The 23,346-nt window shown below is 43.9% G+C and overlaps 1 protein-coding gene across 1 annotated transcript; it reads right to left on the minus strand.

Moving 5' to 3' along the window:
- Window positions 1–413: 413 nt before the first annotated feature.
- On the minus strand, window positions 414–23,346 carry LOC309549027 (cytochrome P450 2C4-like). Its single transcript, XM_082248969.1, has 6 exons — window positions 23,190–23,346; window positions 15,277–15,453; window positions 12,373–12,514; window positions 4,944–5,128; window positions 2,033–2,174; window positions 414–618 (listed from the first exon to the last, which is right to left on the minus strand). Exons 1-6 carry the CDS (start codon window positions 23,328–23,330, stop codon window positions 440–442), a joined length of 966 nt encoding a protein of 321 aa, XP_082105095.1. The 5' UTR covers window positions 23,331–23,346; the 3' UTR covers window positions 414–439.

Below are 23,346 nucleotides of genomic sequence, written 5' to 3' on the forward strand. Positions count from 1 at the left end.
TCTTTTGTTCATCATATTACCTTCCCTGAATGCTAACACAGACATGAGATTTAAATCTGACAGTTTTTGTTATTAGCGAGTCTTGGAGAAATGAAGATGGCATTGTGTACAACATGACTTCCCCACTCTCTCCACATGGTATTGAGTTGTCAGACCTTATCTTCACAATCAGTGATTTACATATTTATGTTCCATTTGTGATCCTATATTAATACTTATTAGTCTTAAGCATATTACAGTATGTAATTGATCTCCTTCCTAGTTAATTTATTTCATCTTGTTCAGTTTCACTTATAAACATACAACTCACTAATCTCGAGGTGCCTTTGATCTTCATATATGGAGCTTTGAATTACAATTCTACAAATCAAAAAACACATCCTCTTTCAGAAAATTATAAACCTAGTCCACAATTACTATTAATTTATTTACTTCCATTTTAATTGCGAGGGATTGCACAGATCTCATGCTTCAGTGGAGGGGTTGTGAAACCAACAGCACCTGTGAGGTCCAATTTTGCTTCAGGTGGAGCCTGAAAGGTGAAGTTTTGAAGCAATGTTGTGAAGATGAGAAACAGTTCCATTTTAGCAAGAGTCTCTCCAGCACAACTTCTCTTACCTTGGAAAAAAAATAAAGTAAAAAATCATTATTAAAATAATTACTAAGAAATATTATTGACTGTTACAGCTGTAGGACAGACAACATTCCATTTCTGTTTCCCTCTAGATTCAGATGGAGACCTCTTCATGTGCCATCTCTTCACTCTTTACAATGTGGGTGCGTTGTGGGGGCAGATTACATTGTTAGAGCCATAACAGGGCTTTGCACTACACCAATCAATATGTACAGAGCTTTTTCTGTGCTCACATACCCTTGTCACTAAAGAGTTCTCAACACTTTGTACAAATCAATGTATAGTATACATAAATGTTAGAACAAAAGTAAAAAAAAATTAAAGAGAGCACAACCATCTTGCACAATAAAAACAGCTTTCAATAAATATTAATAGAAAAGTAAATACAATGGATTTACATAGGGCAATCTAGAGAATAAGCTAGAGCCATGGCGGGCAGCAAAAACTGAAGGGATGAAGTGACTCTTCTCAAACTTTCAGGACAGCTTTCAGATAGGTGGCTGTGTTTATGAGACTGTACCTGCAGTCTGCTCCACGCCAGAGCACACTTGAAGCTTTGGGAGTTAGTTATATATGTACTTCACTGTGTTCCTGGTTGTCAATGCAATGCATTTTAGGGAAATGCCCCCCTTCTCAAGCCTGCAGCCTTTGTCTCTCAGCATTACTCTATCTTACATACCAGATTGCATGGCTTTCAAAACATGGCATCTATATACCCTAGTTCTTGTGAGTACATTATATATGTTTTTTTATTTTATTTTTTTTATTGGTATTTATTATAGGTGTTCTTTATTGCACAAGATCTTTGCACTCTTTTTCTTCACTTTGTTTAAAATTTCAAGCACTCCTTGTTGCTGTTTTAGAAAGAGCTGCAAGATCTGTTTTTCAGCTGCCTTGCCTTGAAAGTTCATAGTTAAAATTTCTCTTAATTAGTGCCCTGTTCAAACTGCAGAGCAAGGATGAGAAAAGTAAAAAAAATATATATTTTATTGCATATGGGAGTGAGAAGTAGTAAAGTCAATACCCAAAAGCAAAGGAATCATCTGATTGAAGGCAGCAACACAGCAATTGCATGGAAAATGTATCACCCACACTTTTAGGTGGACAATGTGGTCTCATGTCAGGGAGATCTTATTATTGGAGTATCAAAGATCCATGCCCTCCATACTTTTTATTATATCACTTTTAGTGTAGACTGATTAAAGGTTTTGGCTTAAAAGATGTCTATCTTTCCACATTAGAAAACTAGCAGCACAAAATGACTAACTGTAGCCCCATTTGTAATCTTTGGGTTGGTGCCCTCTGTTGACTTGGTCTCTCACTGTTTTTCTCACAGTCATAGAGGTACATTAGATGTATTTGTAACAATTTAAATTTCCACTCCTTTGGTTTACTCACCTGCAGAAAATGGTATAAAAGCTTCATTATTAACAAGGTTTCCCTCTGAGTCTAGAAAGTGCTGAGGGTAAAACTCTTCTGGCTTCTCAAAGTACTCTTTGTCTCGTAGAACAGAATACAGTAATGGAATCACCCGAGTTCCCTGCAGAAAATAGATGGGAGAGGCATTTGGATGAAGTTGTTATTAGTTGATGGATCTTTTCAAGGCGCACTCAGATCAAAGTTATAAATTAAGCACTGAAATGCAGAAGGTAAAGGCTACCTACTCACTATTTGAAGTTGTTATAAAGGCTAAAATGCCCTGGGCACTTTGGTATTATGTGAGGTGGGGGGGTGCCAGAAGGAGATGGGGGGGGGGGTTTGTGGTGGAAGGGGGGATTTGGGGGGCGGAATAAGGGTAAGCATTGTACTAGTAGGGGACATTTTGGTGGTGATTTAGGGGGATTTATGTTGGGAGGGGGGATAGAGTGGGGAAGAAACTTTGAACAGGGAGGAGGGGGGATTTATGCTTAGGGAGTAAGCATGCAGATTAGGGCTCGGTGTTTTTGTTGGGGGATTTTTGCTGACACATAATGCTCATGCATCTTGGGTTGGGGGGCGCAGTTTGGTATATTCGCCCTGGGCTCTAGATGACCTTGCCCCGCCACTGCACGCATGAGCATACTTCAGAGCCAGGCTCGGCTGTGCCCCCCCCCCCTCTCACAGAATTAGGCTAACAGCCTGGTGCTGCCTGAGTCTCCTGTGAGACCAGGAAGTGAAGGGAGAAGACCTGCATCCAGGGACAGCACTGGATCACTAACAGGCTCAGATAAGTGTTTAGGGGGAAGTGGGGGGAACAGTTAGTGGAGAGTTGCATACCTTAAAGCGGAGTTCCACCCTGGATTTTTTTTATTTTTTTAAAACCCCCGGGACAGTCAGGGCTAGTGCATTCCACAATGGCTAGCCTCTGATCTGTCCCGGGTTGCACTTACCTGTTAGGACAAATACTTACCTTGAAAACGTCTTGTCCAGCGCTGCCATCTCAGATGTGGGCAGCTTGAAGCCAGCGAGATCGTCTTCGGCGTCCTCTTCCGCCTTCTTCGGTCCCACGATGCTCTGCGCCGGCCCCGACGTCACTTCCGGGTCACGCGCGTCATCCCTCTACAGCTTCTGGGCATGCCCAGAAGCTGTTTAGAAGGGGATGACGTGCGCGCCCCGGAACTGACGTCGGGGCCGGTGCAGGCGCAATGATTCCTGGGAGCGATGACGTTCAGCTCCCAGGAATCATTGCAGAGCCAGGAAGTGACGACGGGCCGTGGACGAGGAAGGAGGAAGAAGGAAGTAAGGTAAGTATATTTTCTTCGCTACGAGGTAAGTAAAAAAAAATAAAAAATGCGATTATCCATTTCTTTTTCAGGTGACCCGGAGCGAGAAGATGGAGGTAAGTATAAAATGAGGGTGGAACTCCACTTTAATGCAGGCAATGCATTATGGTAACTAAAAAAAAACCTCTTAGACTTTTATCTAGACATTGCTTTAGTACCCCATTCCAACTTCTCTCTTTAATAAATTATCTGGTGACCTGGGAACTCTTTTTTCTCACCTGTTCGTAATGCAGGAGATCTATTCCCAGACATACCCACTATAGACGCTTAGTTGTCTTTTACATGCAGAATGTTTGATGTATTCTAGAATCAATACTATGATGTTACTCACAATCACCATGCCGGTGATACAGCATACAGAAAGATAGAAAGTAATGGAAGCCTCTCACAATAAACAAGTGAAAAAACCCTAGAAACAGGAGGTCAGTGATAAAGGTCATTCAAATATGAGTCCAAGGTATTTCAGAAATGGGAAGGGGGAGTAAGACTCCATCAGTTTGTCCCCTGAAGATTTTATTTTTAGTGCAGATGGGACATGCAGCCTACATACTGGGCACCAGTATTTGCAAGAAATAAATATAAACTCTTGCACAGTCCCTGGTGCTGGCCAGCTTAGAGAAGTGACTGTTATCCAGGATGTGATATACACATTTGGAACAGGTGAACCTGGAACAGGTATAATGGTGCTGAAAGTAGAATCTGGAATGCATAAGTTATAAAGTCAGGATCAGGTTCCAGGTCCTCCACCTCCAAGGATAGGAACAGTGAATCAGCTTTGATATTTTTAGCTCCAGGACAGTAAGACACATTGAAACCACACAGAGCCCAGTCAATATGTTGAGAATTGAGCCTTTGAGCAGTCTGAAGATATTGAAGATTCTTTTTGATCCCAAAAAAATGGTAATAGGCTAAATCACTCCCTCTAGAAGATGCCACCACTCTTTGAGTATGATCATGGATCCCCTATGAAATAATTTCTCTACACAAAGAAGGTTTTCCTGAAGAATCCACAGCATTAGTGTTAAACAGAAGCATTTTGTTGCATAAGAACTTCACCAACTCTCACAGAAGTGGTATACACACCCAAAAAGAATATCGGAGAGGTGTTCGGGTGAAACAGAATGAGGGTAGATAGGAAAAACTTCTTCAAGAATCTTACATATCTGCTTCAGGGTGACAAATTCCACATCTCTTTGTCCTTCCTGGTTAGAGTGTTAATGGGTGCTGCTACAGTTAAGCCTAGTACTGACAACTCAGATCAGAGCCACTGTACTAACAATCTTATGTTAATGCATTGCAGAGACCAAAGGGTGTGACTAAATATTTGTCATATGAAGTCCTAAAGGCAGTCCTCCATTCATCGCCTTTTTTTGGGGATGAGGTGCCCTGAAAATCTAATTTAGTAAAAATGGATGCTAAGTGCAGGCCAGAGATCTCTGAGATCCATGAAAGGGGATATTTTTTCTTTAACCCCCTAGGTTTTGTACAAAAATGCCTTTCATATTTTACATTCTAGTAATGAATGAAGGATAAAATTTAATACTTACTTTGGGTATAAAAAAATCTTTAAAAGTCACATTCTGTGTAGTGGCATGTGGAACATTTGTGGGCACGATATTGGCAAACCTTTGGATTTCATGAATAACGGCATCAGTATACGGCATTTGTTTTCGATGTTTCAGACTAGGCTCTCCGGAACCAATGACTTTTTCACTTTCCTTCTGAACATTTTCTGTTATTGAAAGAAAGACATACTTCAGGGTTTTTCTTTTTTTTCTTTAAAATCTATTTACATTCCCAAGCTTTTTACTAGTTAAAAGATAACAAAGCCATTTCAACAGTATTTTGGTAGACACAGTTATTCCCTATAAATGGATTCCCCTGTATCCTGCAGTTAGATTAAATTACAACCTGTCCAAATATGGAAGCTGTCTCTCCAGATTTGTGTTTAAAAGTGTTAGCCCTAGAGTTGTTGGCCACGGCAGCTATGTTAAAGTGGTTCTAAGGGCTCAAGATTTTTTTTTATACCTTAATGAATTCTATGCATCAAGGTAAAAAACCTTCTGGGTGCAGCTCCCCCCACCTCCCCTTTACCCAAGCCCCGTCTCGATCCAGTGATGTGCATGAGAGCAGTGGCTTTCCCAGGTCTCTTCCTCCTCACTGGCTCACACAGCAGGAGGAGCCATTGGTTCCTGCTGCTGTCAATCACAGCCTGTGAGCCTCTGAGATGACAGCGGGGCGGGAACTTCTTGAGTGGGCACTTGGTGGGGGGAGGAGCCAGGACCGCCAGCAGGGGACCCAAAAAGAAGAAGATTGGGCTGCTCTATGCAAAATAATTGCACAGAACAGCTAGGTACAGCATGTTTATTTATTTATTTTTTCAATTCTGTCCTTTACAATCACTTTAAATAGGAGCTCAAGTCGATTTTGTTTTTCTTTTTACAAGGCAGCAGCTACAAAAAGTGTACCTGCTGACTTTTAAAAAAACACTCACCTGTCCCAGGATAAGGTGATGTGGCTGCCCGAAGACTAGATTCTTTCCATCTCCTCGCATTACAACTAAGGGCACCCAGCTGTGACAGCTTGTGACTTTTGCGCTTTGCCTCCTGAATGGTCGGGCAATCATCTGGGACCTGTGAGAGCAGAACTTCCGGTTGGATCGCCTAGGTGGTCCGAGCGGAAGTGGGAGCGGGTACCTGTCAAAACTAAGTACCCCCCCTCAAAAAAAAAAAAAAAGCCAAATGTGGCATAGGAAGAGGGAGGGGGGCTAAAAGTTGAATTTCCCCTTTTGGGTGGAGTATAACTTTAACAACAAATATAATATTGCGCGCACCAATGATAAAAAAAAAGCTGCAAGCATAAAGCACTGCAAATGTTAAATCAAAAATGCTGGGCTATAGTAAATACTAAAACACAAAATGTAAAAATGTGTTTGATCAAATTAAATAAACATACCACTGTGCCAAGAAAAAAGTGCACTAATAAAAAATGTTCAGTGTATAAGCTCAAAGAAGAATAACCCAGTGATACAAAATCATGTGAACAGACAAATACAAAATTACATAATGAAAATCATCATAATTAGTCCATAAACCCTGAAATCTGTGATCTTCCACCCTTAGAACACTCTTGTAAATAATCCCAGTGAAACCTCCCCAAACTCTTATGGGTATTCCCTCACTTTAGTTTTTATCACTTTGTGCTTTGAGCTTTTTATCACCAATGTGGGCAAGATTATATTTGTTACTATAACTTAGAGGATCACTTGCTGAATGATTTATTTTAGTCTAGTAGCACAATATGGATCTAATTAATTTTATAGAACACAGATAAGGCGTTTGAGTAATTATGTCTGCACTGTATAAAAATACAAGTGTATATTAAATTCACAAACTACATTGCTGAAAACATATAATAAATAAATCAGTGCTAACCTAATTCAATTTTCAAATGAACCTGCATATCAAAATGACAAAATAATCCACTGGTATTGGGGGGGTGCTATGGGGGAAGCTGCAAACTGAAAGTTTTTTACATTTATGCATAAAATGCGTTAAGGTAAAAAACCTTTAGGCTTTACAACCACTAATTATTTTATTGATTATTATTTTTTGTTTATAACAGGGAAGGGTATATTAAGCTATGAATACAAGTGTGTTGATCCCTCATGATCCATGTTCCTGATGATATCATTGCTGACGCAACATATTAAGCGGAGCAGTAAGTCAATTTTTCTAATTTTGATGATTATGGCTTACAGCTAGTGAAAACCCAGAATTCAGTAAGTCAGAAAATTTTAATATTATATAAGGCCAATAAAAAAAAAGGATTTTTAATACAGAAATGTTGGCTTTCTATAAAGTTTGTCCATGTACAGTATAGCATGCACTCAATAATTGGCCAGGGCCCCTTTTGCATGAATTACTGCAGCAATGCGGTGTGGCATGGAGGTGATCAGCCTGTAGCACTGCTGAGGTGTTATGGCAGCCCAGGTTGCTTTGATAGTGGGGGGGGGGGGGGGAAGGGGGGGGAATCTGCAAATATAATCAAGGCTGCTGCCCACCTCAAAAGTATAACTCAAAAAGGTATACTAAATAAAGATAAGGAAAGGTGAGATAGATGGCGCTGCCACAAGTAAAATAATAAAAATGGATATTGGATGGAAATTAGTAGATGGTAATGATATAGTACAGTGTAAGGTTGCACCAAGACAGATATGACCAAATAATATGCACTAAAGTGCAATTGCGCACTATATGATATAGACAGATAAGAATCAATAAATGAAGATGAATAGACAATGGTAAAAAATGATATAGTGTAAAATAGCACAGTAATATAAATGATCACAAATATGTGCAAAAGTGCAAAATATATGTGCAAAAAGTGCAGAAAAATTAATTTATAAATATAAAGTGCGACGTGAACGCTAAAAATATTGTTTTAGCAGGTAAAGGTCAGTGAAATAGTGAATGACTTGTAGGAAAGGGAATAAATTAGTGTGAGATAGATATTAATCAGATAAGATTAGTCACTAAGCTCCAGTTGGCAAGTGCAAAGTGAACAGCAATTAAATGGCTAAAAAGTGCCACTAGGTGGGTGAGTCTCATATGTAGAAACTCAATAAGGTAGTGACTGTGATAACAAAAAGCATATGAAAATCAATGAAAAAAATAATGAAAAAAATAGGTAGGTGATCAGTCAAATATATACAACATGAACAATGTGAATATAAATAAAGTGAACCAAACGTATACAAATAATAATTTTGGTGACTAAAGTGATAGGTGAAAAGTCCATTCAATGTTGTGGATGGCATTCTCCAGCAACTGAATTAATCCTAGGTGATCCGTTTCTGGGGGTGCATGTGAGGAATACTATGTGCTCCCCTCATGATCTAGCCTGCACTCACCATAAATTCCGTACCCCTACAAGGGTATAGAGCGTTGTACCCTCTTAAGGGGGAAATAGGGGGAACCTCTTTCCAACAGAACGCTCAGTATAGGATTTCCAGTATAGTGACACCTCTCCAGAAATAGTATAGCTCAAATGGTTCCAGGGAACATCAATAATGGATCAAGGGAAAGCAGATGCCGGACCATATGAAGGAAAGAACCTCACATAGTAAAGTATTGCCAAATAACGTATTTATTAAATAGTCAAAAAGATACTCACAATTTTACAGATACAAAGTGCTTTAAAATCATGGAGCCGCAATAGAGCCAGGTTGTTCAGCGGGGTTTCCGGGACGTCGTGCGCCTCAACCACCGGAAATGCGTTCCGACGGACAGTGGATGTGACGTGGTTACGCCTTACGCGTTTTATCATAGGACGTCATCAGAGGCGGTAACCAGCATGCCATCTCCGCTGTTTAAATAGTCAGTTTACAGTGCTATGGCTCTATTCCGGTTGCCTGGTAACCTCTTTACTATTTACTATTTAAACAGTGGAGATGGCGTGCTGGTTACTGCCTCTGATGACGTCCTATGACGAAACACGTAAGGCGTAACCACGTCACATCCGCTGTCCGTTGGAACGCATTTCCGGTGGTTGAGGCGCACGGCGTCCCGGAAGCCCCGCTGTACAACCCGGCTCTATTGCGTCTCCATGATTTTAAAGCACTTTGTATCTGTAAAATTGTGAGTATCTTTTTGACTATTTAATAAATACGTTATTTGGCAATACTTCACTATGTGAGGTTCTTTCCTTCATATGGTCCGGCATCTGCTTTCCCCTGATCCATTATCGATGTCCCCTGGAACCATTTGAGCTATACTTTTTCTGGAGAGGTGTCCCTATTCTGGAAATCCTATACTGAGCGTCATGTTGGAAAGAGGTTCTCCCTATTTCCCCCCTAAGAGGGTACAACGCTCTATACCCTTGTAGGGGTACGGAATTTCTGGTGAGTGCGGGCTAGATCGTGAGGGGAGCACATACTATTCCTCACATGCACCCCCAGAAACGGATCACCTAGGATTAATTCAGTTGCTGGAGAATGCCATCCACAACATTGAATGGACTTTTCACCTATCACTTTAGTCACCAAAATTATTATTTGTATACGTTTGGTTCACTTTATTTATATTCACATTGTTCATGTTGTATATATTTGACTGATCACCTACCTATTTTTTTCATTATTTTTTTCATTGATTTTCATATGCTAATTATTATCACAGTCACTACCATATAGTGTTTCTACATATGAGACTCACCCACCTAGTGGCACTTTTTAGCCATTTAATTGCTGTTCACTTTGCACTAATTAGTAACTAATCTTATCTGATTAATATCTATCTCGCACTAATTTATTCCCTTTCCTTCAAGTCAGTCACTATTTCACTGACCTTTACCTGCTAAAACAATATTTTTAGCGTTCACTTCGCACTTTATATTTATAAATACATTTTTTCTGCACTTTTTGCACATATATTTTGCACTTTTGCACATATTTGTGATCATTTATTTTACGGTGCTATTTTACACTGTATAATTTTTTACCATTGTCTATTCATCTTCATTTATTGATTCTTATCTGTCTATATCATATAATACGCAATTGCACTTTAGTGCATATTTTTTGGTCATATCTGTCTTGGTGCAACCTTACACTGTACTATATCATTACCATCTACTAATTTCCGTCCAATACCCATTTTTATTATTTTACTTGTGGCAGCGCCATCTATCTCACCTTCCCTTATCTTTGCTTTGATAGTGGCTTTCAGCTCATCTGCATTGTTGGGTCTGGTGTCTCATCTTCCTCTTGACAATACCCCACACTTATCGATGACTGTTAAAACTTCACACTGGACCACATGCAACTTGAATGCTGTGCCTCTCCAGACTCTGGGACCTTGATTTCCAAATGAAATGCAAACTTTCTATAATCTGTGATGATTTGGGGAGCCATGTCATCTGCTGGTGTTGGTCCACTGTGTTTTATCAAGTTTAAAGTCAGCGCAGCTCTCTACCAAGAAATTCTAGAGCACTTCATGCTTCCCTCTGCTGACCAGCTTTATATAGATGTTGATTTCATTTTCCAGCAGGACTTAGCACCTGTCCAAACTGCCAAAAGTGCCAATACCTATTTTAATGATCATGGCATCACTGTGCTTGATTGGCCAGCAAACTCGCCTTACCTAAACCCCATTGAGAATCTGTAGGGTATTGTCAAGAGGAGATGAGAGACACCAGACCCAACAATGCAGATGAGTTGAAAACCACTATCAAAGAAACCTGGGCTTCCATAACACCTCGGCTGTGCCACAGACTGATTGCTTCCATTCCACGCCGCATTAATGCAGTAATTCATGCAAAAGGAGCCCAACTAAGTATTAAGTCCATACTATACTGTACATTGACATACTTTACAGTAAGCCAACATTTCCGTATAAAAAATTATTTATTTATTTTTTTGGTCTTATGTAATATTCCAATTTTCTGAGATATTGAATTTTTGGTTGTTCACTAGCTGTAGGCTATAATCATCAAAATTAAAAGAAAGAAATTATTAATATATATCTCTCTGTGTGGACCGCTTCTATATAAAATATGAGTTTCACTTTTTGAATTTAATTACTGAAATAAATTACCTTTTTGATGATATTAGAAGTTTTTGAGATGCGTCTGTATATGATAGACCTTCTTTTTTAAAGTGATATTAATGTCTTTTTTTTTTATTGTTAATAACAGACATGTTATACTTATACTTACCTGCTCTGTGCAGTGGTTTGCACAGAGCATCCCAGATCCTCCTCTCTTTGGATCCCCCGCTGCCGCTCCTGGCCCTTCCCTCCTGCTGAGTGCCCCCAGAGCAAGCAGCTTGCTCTGGGGGCACCAAAGCAGGCCCATTCCCAAGCAGCGGCTCTGTATGTCCATTCACATGGCCCCCGTTGCTGTCTCAGCCAATGAGGAGCAAGAGTCCCCAGAGAGTCGAGGCGCCCACATCACTGGATCGAGATGGGGATCAGATAAGTATAAGGAGGTCTGGGGGGGGGCCACACAGAAGGTCTTTTACCTTCAAGCAGCATGAAGGTAAAAAACCTTGAGCCTTTATAACCACTTTAAAGGTAACATCAATAAGGTGAGGGAGTGCCCATAAAAGTTTGGTGGAAAGTCACAGATTTATTTCTGGACAATTTATAATGATTTTCGATATGTAATTTTGTAATTGTGTGCTCACATGATTATGTATCACGTAATCACATGATTACGTATCACTGGTATGTTTAATTAATTTAATAAAACCTGTTTTAGCATTTTGTATTTCCATATTCACAATAGCGCAGAATTTTTTTGTTGTTATTTAATGGCAGTAATATTACTTAAAGTATTAATAAAGTCTTGTTTTTTTCGATTAAAAAATAAAAAACATGTACTTACCTACTCTGCGAAGTGGTTTTGCATAGAGCAGCCCAGATCCACCTCTTCTCAGGTCCCTCACTGGCGCTCCTGGCCCCTTCCTCCTGCCGAGTGACCCCACAGCAAGCAGCTTGCTATGGGGGCACCTAAGCAAAGCCGCTGCTCTGTGTGTCCATTCATACATGGAGCCACAGCTACAGCCCGCTCCCCTTCTCTACTTATTGTTTTACTGACTTTTATTGACAGCAGCAGGAGCCAAAAGTGCCTGCAGCTGTGTTTCAGCCAATCAGAAGGGAGAGTCCCAGACAGCCAAGGCTCTTGTGCAACATCGCTGGATCAAGATGGGGCTCAGGTAAGTATTAGGGGGGCTGGGGTGGGCTGCTGCACACAGAAGGTTTTTTTTAATGTATAGAATGCATTATTTTAAAAAAAACTTTTGCCGTTAGAACAACTTTAATCATGATCAGGTGGCATGGCTCAAGGACAAATTACATTTATACAGTCATATTGTCTAGGTTATTAGGGAGTTGTCATGTAAATAGGAAGATTGGGGTAAATGGATAATATCATATTGATGATCAAAGAAAACAGTACATGAAATAAATAACTTACCTTGTATTTCTGGGTATTTCATCATCAGAAGTAGGCCCCATCGGAGAGTGGTCAAAGTTGTCTCCATTCCAGCAACAAGCAAGTCTATCACCAAAACTGTTAGATTTGTATCATTGAAATATAACTCTGGATTTGGCTTTTCCTGAAATTCATACAATTCAGAGTAAATGCTTTGTGCTTTTTTTCTAGAGTAGGATTTCCATCAGTAGGGCCTGTAGAATTGTAATCTTTGGGGTGCAAATAACTCCCCCCCCCCCCCACAGTCTGACTTAATACATTGTGACAACGTGTAAAAAAGGATTTTGATAAAATAACATTTTGTTATAGAGGACCTTATTTCTGGAAGCCGTATTCTATAAATGCAATTGAGAAAAAAGGACTAGTGGCATGGATGAAGCTGAAGCAGGGAATTTCTTGTCTGCAGCTTTCTCTCAAGCAAAAACTATGACCAGCACAGTAGTACATCACCAGTTCTCACTTTATGGGAGAGGGAATTGGGTACCCCAGGGGTTCTAGGCTGTGCAGCAAAGTGTCATCACAGTTCAAGGAAGCGGGAGGTCATTTGAGACGGAGGGAAATGGTCTAACCAGGTTTGCCAGATCTGTTTAAATTTGACGTACGTGTCCTTTAAGATCGCCGTCAATCTTTTGTTTATGAGCTTTCTGTGGAATCGATTTCTAACCTCTTCAAAACTTAGAAGTGGTGTTTTCCATAACTGCACTATTGTTTGTCTCGCCGTCATAAAGATTTGAGTGATTAGGGTGCGTTCCCAACAGGAGACATCCGTGATAAATTTGTGTAGGAGTGCTTCCCATGGATCTTTCCGTAGGTTTAGATGGAGAACTGTATCAACCAATGTGTACACCCTTATCCATAGCCTCCAAACCTTGGGACAGGTCAACTATATGTGTTTCATATTGTTCAAATCTGGCATCCTCTAAAGCAGTTAGACGGGTACGATGGTAGACATTTCACAATCCTAGCTGGTGTAAAGTACCACAATCAAAATTTCAAAATGTTTCCTTACAAGACAATAGATCACTTAAAGCACTACATTACAGACTTAACCTTTGTGATGCACTGGCATTTTGGATGATGTATACATGTAAACTAGGTTTCTCAGCTAAACATGGTGAGGGGCTTTAGTATTTGAGTCTGTTTGTTTTTCAAAAAACGAATAATTCCTGGTTTGAGTCCTGTAGGCCGTAGGCTTTGCAGAGCTTTGAGTGCAACAAAGCCTTAAGTCCACATCTTACCTGTTAACCAGACTCCATTATTTAGTCTCAGCTGTACATGGGCATTTTTTGAGCAAGGGTCAAGGGTCTCAATCTCCCTCATTGTTTCCCTGCTGTAAGATCCTGCTGTTAGGGGAAAATGGCTGACTGCTGACCGAACACTAAGAACAAGCACATGGTGCTTGTTTGTTCTGGGGAACCTATAAGAGGGGCCTCAGTTAGTCAAGAATTGACCTACTGTATGTCTGCTTAGGGGCTCAGACATGTTTTGTTTGTTTTACAGTATTCTTTAGACTTGTTGTATAAAGCTCATTTGCATACATATGTGTATGTTTGCTGCCTTGCTGAAAAAAAGTGCAGGACAAACCTGCTTAACCGTTTGCCAACCTCTCTATAGCTTTTTTACTGCTACAGGGCAGCTGCTGTGTGCATGATCATGTATATATATGTGATCCTGCACCTCCAGGTAGCAGGCGAGAGTGCTCACTGACAGCGGTTCGCTCCCGCTGTGATTGTTCAGAGCAGGATTCAATGGGTGGGTACGGCATCCCTGATGTCCACCGGCACCCGCCGATCACTCAGTACACAAGCAGAATGGTAGTCTGTCTATATCAACAAGGCAGATTGCTGTTTTGTCAGTAGGGAAGACATGAATCCTGTGTTCCTGCAATGCAGGTAGCAGGCGAGAGTGCTCACTGACAGCGGTTCGCTCCCGCTGTGATTGTTCAGAGCAGGATTCAATGGGTGGGTACGGCATCCCTGATGTCCACCGGCACCCGCCGATCACTCAGTACACAAGCAGAATGGTAGTCTGTCTATATAAACAAGGCAGATTGCTGTTTTGTCAGTAGGGAAGACATGAATCCTGTGTTCCTGCAATGCAGGGACATGGATCCATGCCTTCCCCTAGTAAAAGCACCTCTCCCACAGTTAGAAAACACAGGCTAGGCAAACATTTAACCCTTTGATGCCCCCTGATGTTTAACCCCTTCCCTGCCAGTGTCATTAGTACAGTGACAGTGTATAGTTTTAGCATTGATCTCTGTATTAGTCTCACTGGTTTCCAAAAAAGTTTAGAAGTGTCAGTTGGTGTCCGAATGTCCACCGCAAAATTGAAGTCCCGCTATAAGTCGCTGAAGGCTGTCATTAGTAGAAAAAAATATATATCCCATAGTTTGTAGGCGCTATAACTTTTGCTCAAACCAATCAATATACACTTTTTGGGATTTTTTTTACGGAAAATATGTAGCAGAATACATATTGGCCTTAAATTATGAAGAATTCAATTTTTTTATATTTTTTATTGGATATGTTTTATAGCAGAAAGTATAAAATATTGTTTCTTTTTTTTTTCAAAAGCACAAAAAGTAAAAAAACGCAGCGGTGATCAAATTCAAGAAAAAAAAGCTCTTTTTGTGGGGAAAAAAAGGACAATATTATTTGAGTACAGTGTCGGCAATTGTACGGTAAAGTAATGAATTGCCATGTCGCAAAAATGGCCGAGTCAGGGGGGTAAATCTTCTGGAGGTGAAGTGGTTGAACTGTTCCTGGGTAACCCCGTCTTGTGCATGGTTTACTGCTGCCTCTACCAGTTGAGCCTGTCCCCCTTACAACTTTAATGAAAATTAGCAATCAGGTGCAAGTAGGTTCTGTATAAAATGACAAATACCTCCTTTTGTTTGACCAGGAAGACATCAATGAAGTTACTCTGATCATTGACATCCAGCTGCTTTCTCCGTTTGGTGAAGGTTTCTCTAACAAAAGTGTGCATTTCCTCTACATTTGGTTTGACTTCTCTGTGACTCCCGGGTAGCCATCGGACTAGAGATGGAAATGCATTGTACAACTAAAAGAAGAAACATACAGTTAGTTTTCTGATAATGTTAAGTAACCGTATTCTATGAAAGGAAGAAAACAAAAATTATAGATTTAAGAAGTAATGTATGTTTTTAATCTAAGCAGTACAGTAAGTACCTGACTTTGATTTGGTATCAGCCAGTACAAGGCGCCAATCAGTTCACGTGTGGACAAGATATATAATGATACTGTATCACTCGGCCCAGAAAGTTAGGCTAAACTTCGTTTTTGGCTTCACTGTACTCAATGGAGTGATGAGCTGTGTTTCTGATCTGGTCAGGCTTTCCTAAGGTCAGTAGCTGATTGCTTCTGTCTGCCTCTGGAAGAATCTTCCAGAACATAGAAGAGGAGAATCAACTCCTGATTTATAAATATTTATCGGATCAATTCCTGGGGAGGAGGTGGGTTCCCAGAAGGTGGCTGTGGAGGTGATAAATGTTTGATAGGTCTGGCAGGGTGTTTTTTCTTCTCAAGGAGGGTTCCTATTCTCCTGGGGCTGTTAACCCCTTGGAGGCAGCTAATAGGGGACAAGAGTTGCAGTTTGGGCCTAAGCATGTGATGGGCTGAAAGCATGAAGTATATTGCGCAAGGAGTTTTGCTGAAGCGCACTATTCTGAATGGGCTGAAGGCATGAAGAAGATTGCCAAAGGATTTTTGCTGAAGGCCACTGTTCTAAAATCCTGGTCTGGAGAAGGATCTTTTATCTCTCTCACTAAAGAGTGTTGTGTGGACTCCACTTATTAATTACGGATATCATTTTTGAGTACTCTGGGCCCCCTACCCCTCTCTTGTCCAAGTTCTTCACAAAAAAATCACAAAAAGACATTCCCTAGGCTGAGCCTGAGTTGTCACTGTGCAATGCAGCCTCTGTACTATTTTGAAAGAACCTGTGTATTGCCAGCAGGCCCCTACAGGAGTGAATGCTACAATAGGAAGAGAAAGCAGAGTGACAGAGAGATGAGCTTCTCTTTTCACTGTCCAATCACAAGCTAGTTAATGCTCAGGACAACCTGGACTCAGAAGACATGGTTTGAATGATGCTGGTCATCAGGCTAAGCGCATCTAGCAGTAGAAACAATTACTGGCGGGGACATTTCTGATTAAAAACTGAACATTTCAGCAAAAGCGGAATTTTTGTAAAATCTTACCTGTAAAATTCCTTTCTCTGAGTCCTCCGACAGTCGCCGCCTCTTCATATTCGTCACATATGGGGTATTAGACTTTGCTCCGAAGGAGTAGCTAGGCAACAGAATATGTTAACATTAAAGCTTTTAACATATCCCACCCTCAAGGGGTGGTCCCCTCAGTCAATACCCTCCTACTTCCTGCAACCATATCTCAGTTTTAGTGGAATAGCAGCAGAGTATACAACCAAACCCCAAAAGAGGGGCGGGGGCGGCGACTGTCGGAGGACTCAGAGAAAGGAATTTTACAGGTAAGATTTTACAAAAATTCCGCTTTCTCTTACGTCCTCCGACAGTCGCCGCCACTTCATATTCGTCACATATGGGGACGTCCCAAAGCAGTGCAAACATGAGGGGTGGGAAACGCATCCGCGCCGAAAAGGCAACTCAGTCTCCGCATCAAAGAAAGGAACCTTACCAAAGGAAGGAACCCAGCTGGGCAACAGGAAAAAACAGGTGCTCAACAGGAGCAACAACCCAGGAAAAGACAAATAACCAGGGGATAAAAAATTTATCCCAACAGCCAGTGGTCCCCACAAGGGACCCTAGGGAATCGCCGCACTAAGAACCTTGCAGCCAAAGGAAGCATCCGCAGATGCCTGAACATCTACTTTGTAGAATTTTGTGAAAGTGTGCACGGTCGACCAAGTCGCCGCCTTACACACCTGGGCTACAGAAGCCCCATGACGACAGGCCCAAGACGTACTCAGAGATCTAGTAGAGTGCGCCTTCACAGGCACAGGGGGAACCTTCCCCTGCAAAGCATAGGCCTGTTCAATGGTCTGCCTGATCCATTTGGCGATGGTAGAGGCCGACGCCGCCATGCCCTTCCGAGGACCCTCAGGAAGAACAAACAAGGAATCTGTCTTTCGAAAAGACTCAGTCGATTTAAGGTAAACCCTTATCGCCCGAACAACATCCAGAGAATGTAATCTCACCTCCTTTGGATGTTTAGGCTTCGCGCACAGCGAAGGCAAGACAATATCCTCATTAAGATGGAATTCCGAAACTCGTTTCGGAAGAAAAGAAGGATTAGGTCGCAAGACCACCTTATCCAAATGAACAACCAGATACGGAGACTTGCAGGACAAAGCTGCCAGCTCCGACACTCTGCGAGCCGAAGTGATCGCCACCAAAAAGGCGACCTTTTTGGACAACATAGACAACGAGATCTCCCTGATCTGTTCAAAAGGAGCACGTTGCAACACAGACAGAACGAGATTCAAGTCCCAAGGGGGCAGAGGATCCCTCCTAGGAGGAACCAGATGCCGCACACCCTGAACAAAAGTGCCAACCAAGGAGTTGGAAGCCACGGGACGTTGAAACAGAACGGCCAGCGCAGACACCTGACCCTTTATCGTAGCCAGCGCCAAACGCTGATCGACACCCGTTTGAAGGAAGGACAGCACTCGGGAAACCGAGTACGTGCGGGGAGAAAATCCCCTGGACTCACACCAAGCAAAATAGGCCTTCCAAGTACGGTAATAAACCTTCCCCGAGGAAGACTTCCTCACGTTGATCAAGGTATGAACGACCTCTGGGGAGAGACCCTTCTCCCTCAGGACCTCGGTCTCAACAGCCAGGCCGTCAAAGCCAGCGACTGTAAAGCAGGATGGTATATCGGTCCTTGAGACAGGAGATCGTCTCGAAGAGGCAGATGCCACGGGGCGTCGACCGCCAGATTCACGAGGTCTGCGTACCAGGACCGGCGAGGCCAGTCCGGTGCCACAAGAATCACCGTGCTGCGTTCCGAGTGTAACCTGCGAAGGAACCTGGACAGCAACTGAATCGGTGGAAACGCGTATATCAACCTGTACTGATGCCACGGGGCCACTAACGCGTCCGACGCGTCTGCCCGAGGGTCGCGCGTCCTTGCCACGAACCTTCTCACCTTGTTGTTGAGACGAGACGCAAACAGGTCCACATCTGGAAGACCCCACTTCGCGCACAACATCTGGAAAACAGCCGGGTGGAGAGACCATTCCCCCTGATCCAGGGTCTGGCGACTCAGATAGTCCGCCTGCCAGTTCTCCACCCCCGGAATGTGAACCGCCGTTATGGCCGGGACATGAGCCTCGGCCCAAGACAGAATGTCGGCCACTTCTCGAGCCGCTCGGGCACTCCTGGTGCCCCCTTGGTGGTTGATGTAGGCCACCGCCGTGGCATTGTCCGCCTGCACCCGAACCGGGCAGCCCTGCAGCCGGTCCGTCCAGCGATGAAGACAGAGATTTATCGCACGCAATTCCAGAATGTTGATCGGAAGGGAGGACTCCCCCTCCGACCAAGTCCCCTGGGCGGACAGAACGCCCAGAACACCACCCCAGCCCGACAGGCTGGCATCCGTGGTGATTACCGTCCACGAGATAGGACGAAACGACTTGCCCCTGGACACCATCGGGGACTGGAGCCACCACAGAAGGTCTCTTCTGGTGCGAGGACTCAACGAGATTTGAAGATCCAGAGATTGAGGTCGCCCGTCCCACATGGACAGGATCTCCGCTTGGAGACCCAGCGTGTGAAACTGGGCAAAGGGAATCGCCTCGAAGGCCGAGACCATCAATCCCAGACATCTCATGCACGTCCGCAGAGACGAGTGCGGAACGTCCCTGAGGGACCCGACTTCCTCCTGAAGAGTTCTGAGTTTGTCTTCCGGCAGGAAGACCTTCGCCTGCACCGAGTCCAGAATCATTCCCAGGTAGGGAAGACGAACCGACGGACTCAGTGTCGACTTTGGAAAATTTATCGTCCAACCAAACTCCTGCAGAGTATGCATCGTGACAGACAGGTCCTTTTCCAGACCCTGGCTGGTCGCAGACCGAACCAGAATGTCATCCAGATACCCCAGGACAGAAATGCCCTGGGCCCTCAATAGTGCCAGAACCGGTGCAAGCACCTTGGTGAAGACCCGCGGAGCCGAGGCGAGACCAAAAGGCAACGCCACGAACTGGTAGTGATCCTCCGCAATGGCAAATCGAAGGTACCTCTGGTGACCCTCGAAAATGGGGATGTGAAGATACGCATCCTTCAAATCGATGGAGGCCATGAATTGGAACCAGGGCAACCACCACCGACCGCAGGGATTCCATGCGGAACTTGCGAACCCGCACAGAGCGGTTCAGAGCCTTCAAGTCCAGAATTGGACGAACCTTGCCCTCCTTTCTGGGCACGGAGAACAGATTGGAATAAAACCCCCGAAATCTGTCCCGATGAGGCACCGGAACTACCACTCCCTTACCCCCTTTAGGTCCCGCACCGCCAGGTGCAGGTCCCGTAAACGCTCTGGAGACAGTTGAAGATTTGAGGGAAAAAATCTGCTCTCCGGCCGAGAGAGAAACTCGATCTTGTAACCAGATCGAACGATCTCCTGAACCCATCTGTCCCGCACGCGGGCCAACCAGGGCTGAAGAAAACCGAGCAAGCGTCCCCCCACCCCAAAACTGGGTGAGGGCGCCCCTTCAGGCCGCACTGTTATGGGCTGCGGATCCAGATTGACCGCACTTCTGTTTACCAGACCAGGGCTTCTTCTGAGAGCCTTGACCTTTGAACGGTTTGCCCTTGTAGTGCGACCGAAAGGCACGAAAGGACCCCTGAGGGGGCCGAAAATTAGCATGCTTCTTCCCAGAAGCCCCCTTAGCCTTGGGGAAATGGGGCAAGAGAGTGCTCTTACCTCCGGTGATCCCCTTAATCAACACATCCAAGGACTCCCCAAAAAGGCGAGACCCACCATAAGGCAGATTGGCTAAGGTCTTACGTGAAGACTGGTCCACCGACCAACATTTCAACCAAACCAGGCGGCGAGACAACACCGCCACGCTGTGCACACGTGCAGCCAACGGAACTAGGTCCAAGTCCGCATCACACAGATACATGACACCCTGGTGGATTTGATCCACCATATCCAGGGTCGCCGGCGAGGCCGAATCGGCCACTAGGACGCGCCTAAGCATCTGCATCCAACTTGCAATCGCCTGGGCCGCCATGAGAGAAGCAAACAGAGCCTTAAGCATAGAACCCGTAACAGAATAAGTATGACGGGCAAGAGACTCCAATCTCCTATCCGTGGCATCACGGAACACAGGGGAATCCTCTGCAGGAATCGCAGTGGATTTGTTTAAAACCGCAATTGCGTGATCCACTGGGGGAGGCACACACCACCGTTCATCAGTGGAAGGCGAGAAAGGATAACGCAGCTTGAACCTACTTGGTACAGCAAAAGGTTTGCGCAGATTGCGCCATTGTTCCTTAACAGCGCGCTGAAAATCATCATTGCAGGGAAAAACCTGCGGCGTCCTGCGTTTTCTCTGCGTCCCATAAGCCGCCAAGGCAGCGGGGGGACACACTTCATCCTGCAAACGCAGCGTTTGCTTTATGGAAGCAATCAATTCATCCATGATTGCAAGCTCTTCAGGCGAGCCAGGGGGAGAATTATCAACCCCTTCAACTTCAGCCTCCACCTCGGACCCCACTAGATCCAGGGAGGAGCGGGACCCCGATAAGGAGGCCCCCGCCATAACAGCCCCATCACCTTCACCCTCAGAATCAGAGGAAAGAGCAACTCTGGGTCTTTTAGTAGATTGAGCAGCCACCAGCATCTGCACCTGAGCAGCAAGGCCAGCCACAATAGTGGCTAAATCCCCCCCTGGGGGGGAAACAGCGGTCCCCTGGCTTTCCACCAAGGCGGTAGGAAATTTGCCCTCCTGAGAATCCATTGCCCCTATAACAAATGCCGGATAATAAAGGGTTAACTGCCCCTTTAACACGCGCGGCGAGCGTAGCCCACCGCACCACACACAAGCACAATGAGACCCCCACAGGGACAATAAAACTGACACAGGCAATGGATAGGAAGGATATAACCTGAGGAGACCCTCGCCGCTGCTGCTGCCTCGGTCGGTGTTCCTGGAGAAGAGGAAGTGATGCTGCCAGGGCGCTCTATGAAAGCCTATGGGAGGCTACAAGAAAATGGCCGCCATGCATGTAGAACATGCGGCCGGAGGGAGTGTAGGCAAAATGGCGCCGTTTGGCGCCGAAACCGCCGCTCCACAGTACAGTAATGCACACATGTCTGTATAAAAAAACATGTCAGATCGCCGCAGCGATCGCTGTATAATGCCCAAACATGCCACAAAACATGCCCCACAGCACACAGCTTCTCACACTGACAAGGCTGACACACACAGTGTCACACAGCTCCCCCCCCCCCCTTGCAGCCCACAGCATGCAGCCGAGAGATAGGGAGACAAACAGTGTGAATAGAGGCAGGTTACACAGTCCCAGACTGACACCCCCCCAGACAGACAGGTCCCCACATAAATACACTTACCTCACAGTGGCGTGGGGGACCCGCACAGGCGAACAAGCCGCTGCACATGAGGCAGGGAGAGTTGCATACAAGACGCACAGAATGGGGGTTAAGAAACCGCACAGCGTCCAGTGAGGTAGCCACCTCACCAATCATCCCTGCACCGAACAGGGATGGGTCGTTCACTGTGCCAGGAGCGTTACCTGGCTGAACGCTCGATGGCAGGCTGGGAAGCCACTGACCCACGACCTGCGACCAGGGGGATCAGCCCGAGACCCAGCCCGCATGATCCTCTTCATCCGAAGAACTAACTAAAGCTGACAAAAAGAACAGCTAAGTAAAGGTAGAGAGAAAACTCAAACAAAAAATCAAAAAAGAAGAAAGAGTCTGGGGCACAAAGCCCCAGCACAGAGAGAGCCAGCCACTCCTGACAAGCTAGACATTAAAACTGAGATATGGTTGCAGGAAGTAGGAGGGTATTGACTGAGGGGACCACCCCTTGAGGGTGGGATATGTTAAAAGCTTTAATGTTAACATATTCTGATGCCTAGCTACTCCTTCGGAGCAAAGTCTAATACCCCATATGTGACGAATATGAAGAGGCGGCGATTGTCGGAGGACGTAAGAGAAAACTGGTTTTGTTATTTTATCTTTTAATGGGCAACTCATTTGTATCTTATTTGTGGTTGTAATTCTGCTTTAGAAGATGTAGTGCATCAATGAACAGGGTAGGGGCAATGTGAAGATCAGAAAGTGGTGACAATTTAGCAGTGGTAGGATAACTGCAGTCAGGGGAGCTTTCCTATCCTTCTAGATTAATTGTCCCAGTTGAATGCCATCATGCAATGGTTTCATACATATATGAATGTTGTTGGATCTAACTAAACAGCTGCACTTCTCATGTTTTGAATGTTGGGTGTTATTCTCATTATCTGTTCTTATTCGTTATGTATAGTCATTGCACCATGGCATTTTTCCTGATCTTCCTGGTCAGTAAATGGCCCACCTCCCTTTTGGCCAGCGAGGCTAAATTTGGCAACTAAAATTAAGACAGGGAGTTTGTTAGGCCAGACAGCTATTTGGTTGATAATTGCCTAAAACTATGCTGGAGTTTTGGGGATCCCCTGGTACTTTGAAAATAAACACCTGGAGCTGTGTGCTTTATATAACTTGCATGACCTTACAAGGAAAGTAAACCAATGGTATTATGTTAAAATGTTGCAGTAAATATAACTTTACCAAAACCATTGGGGAACCAACAATTCTAATATTATCATTGATTATTGTCAAAAGCCTCAGAAGTTTTGGAGCGTCATATTCAAAGCGATGACCAAGCAATATGGACACAATGATATTGGCAACAGCAGCATTCATGATCATGGTGTTTTCAAATGGC

This window comes from Pelophylax lessonae, assembly GCF_965119305.1.
Source record: "Pelophylax lessonae genome assembly, chromosome: 3".
Lineage (NCBI taxonomy): Eukaryota > Metazoa > Chordata > Amphibia > Anura > Ranidae > Pelophylax > Pelophylax lessonae.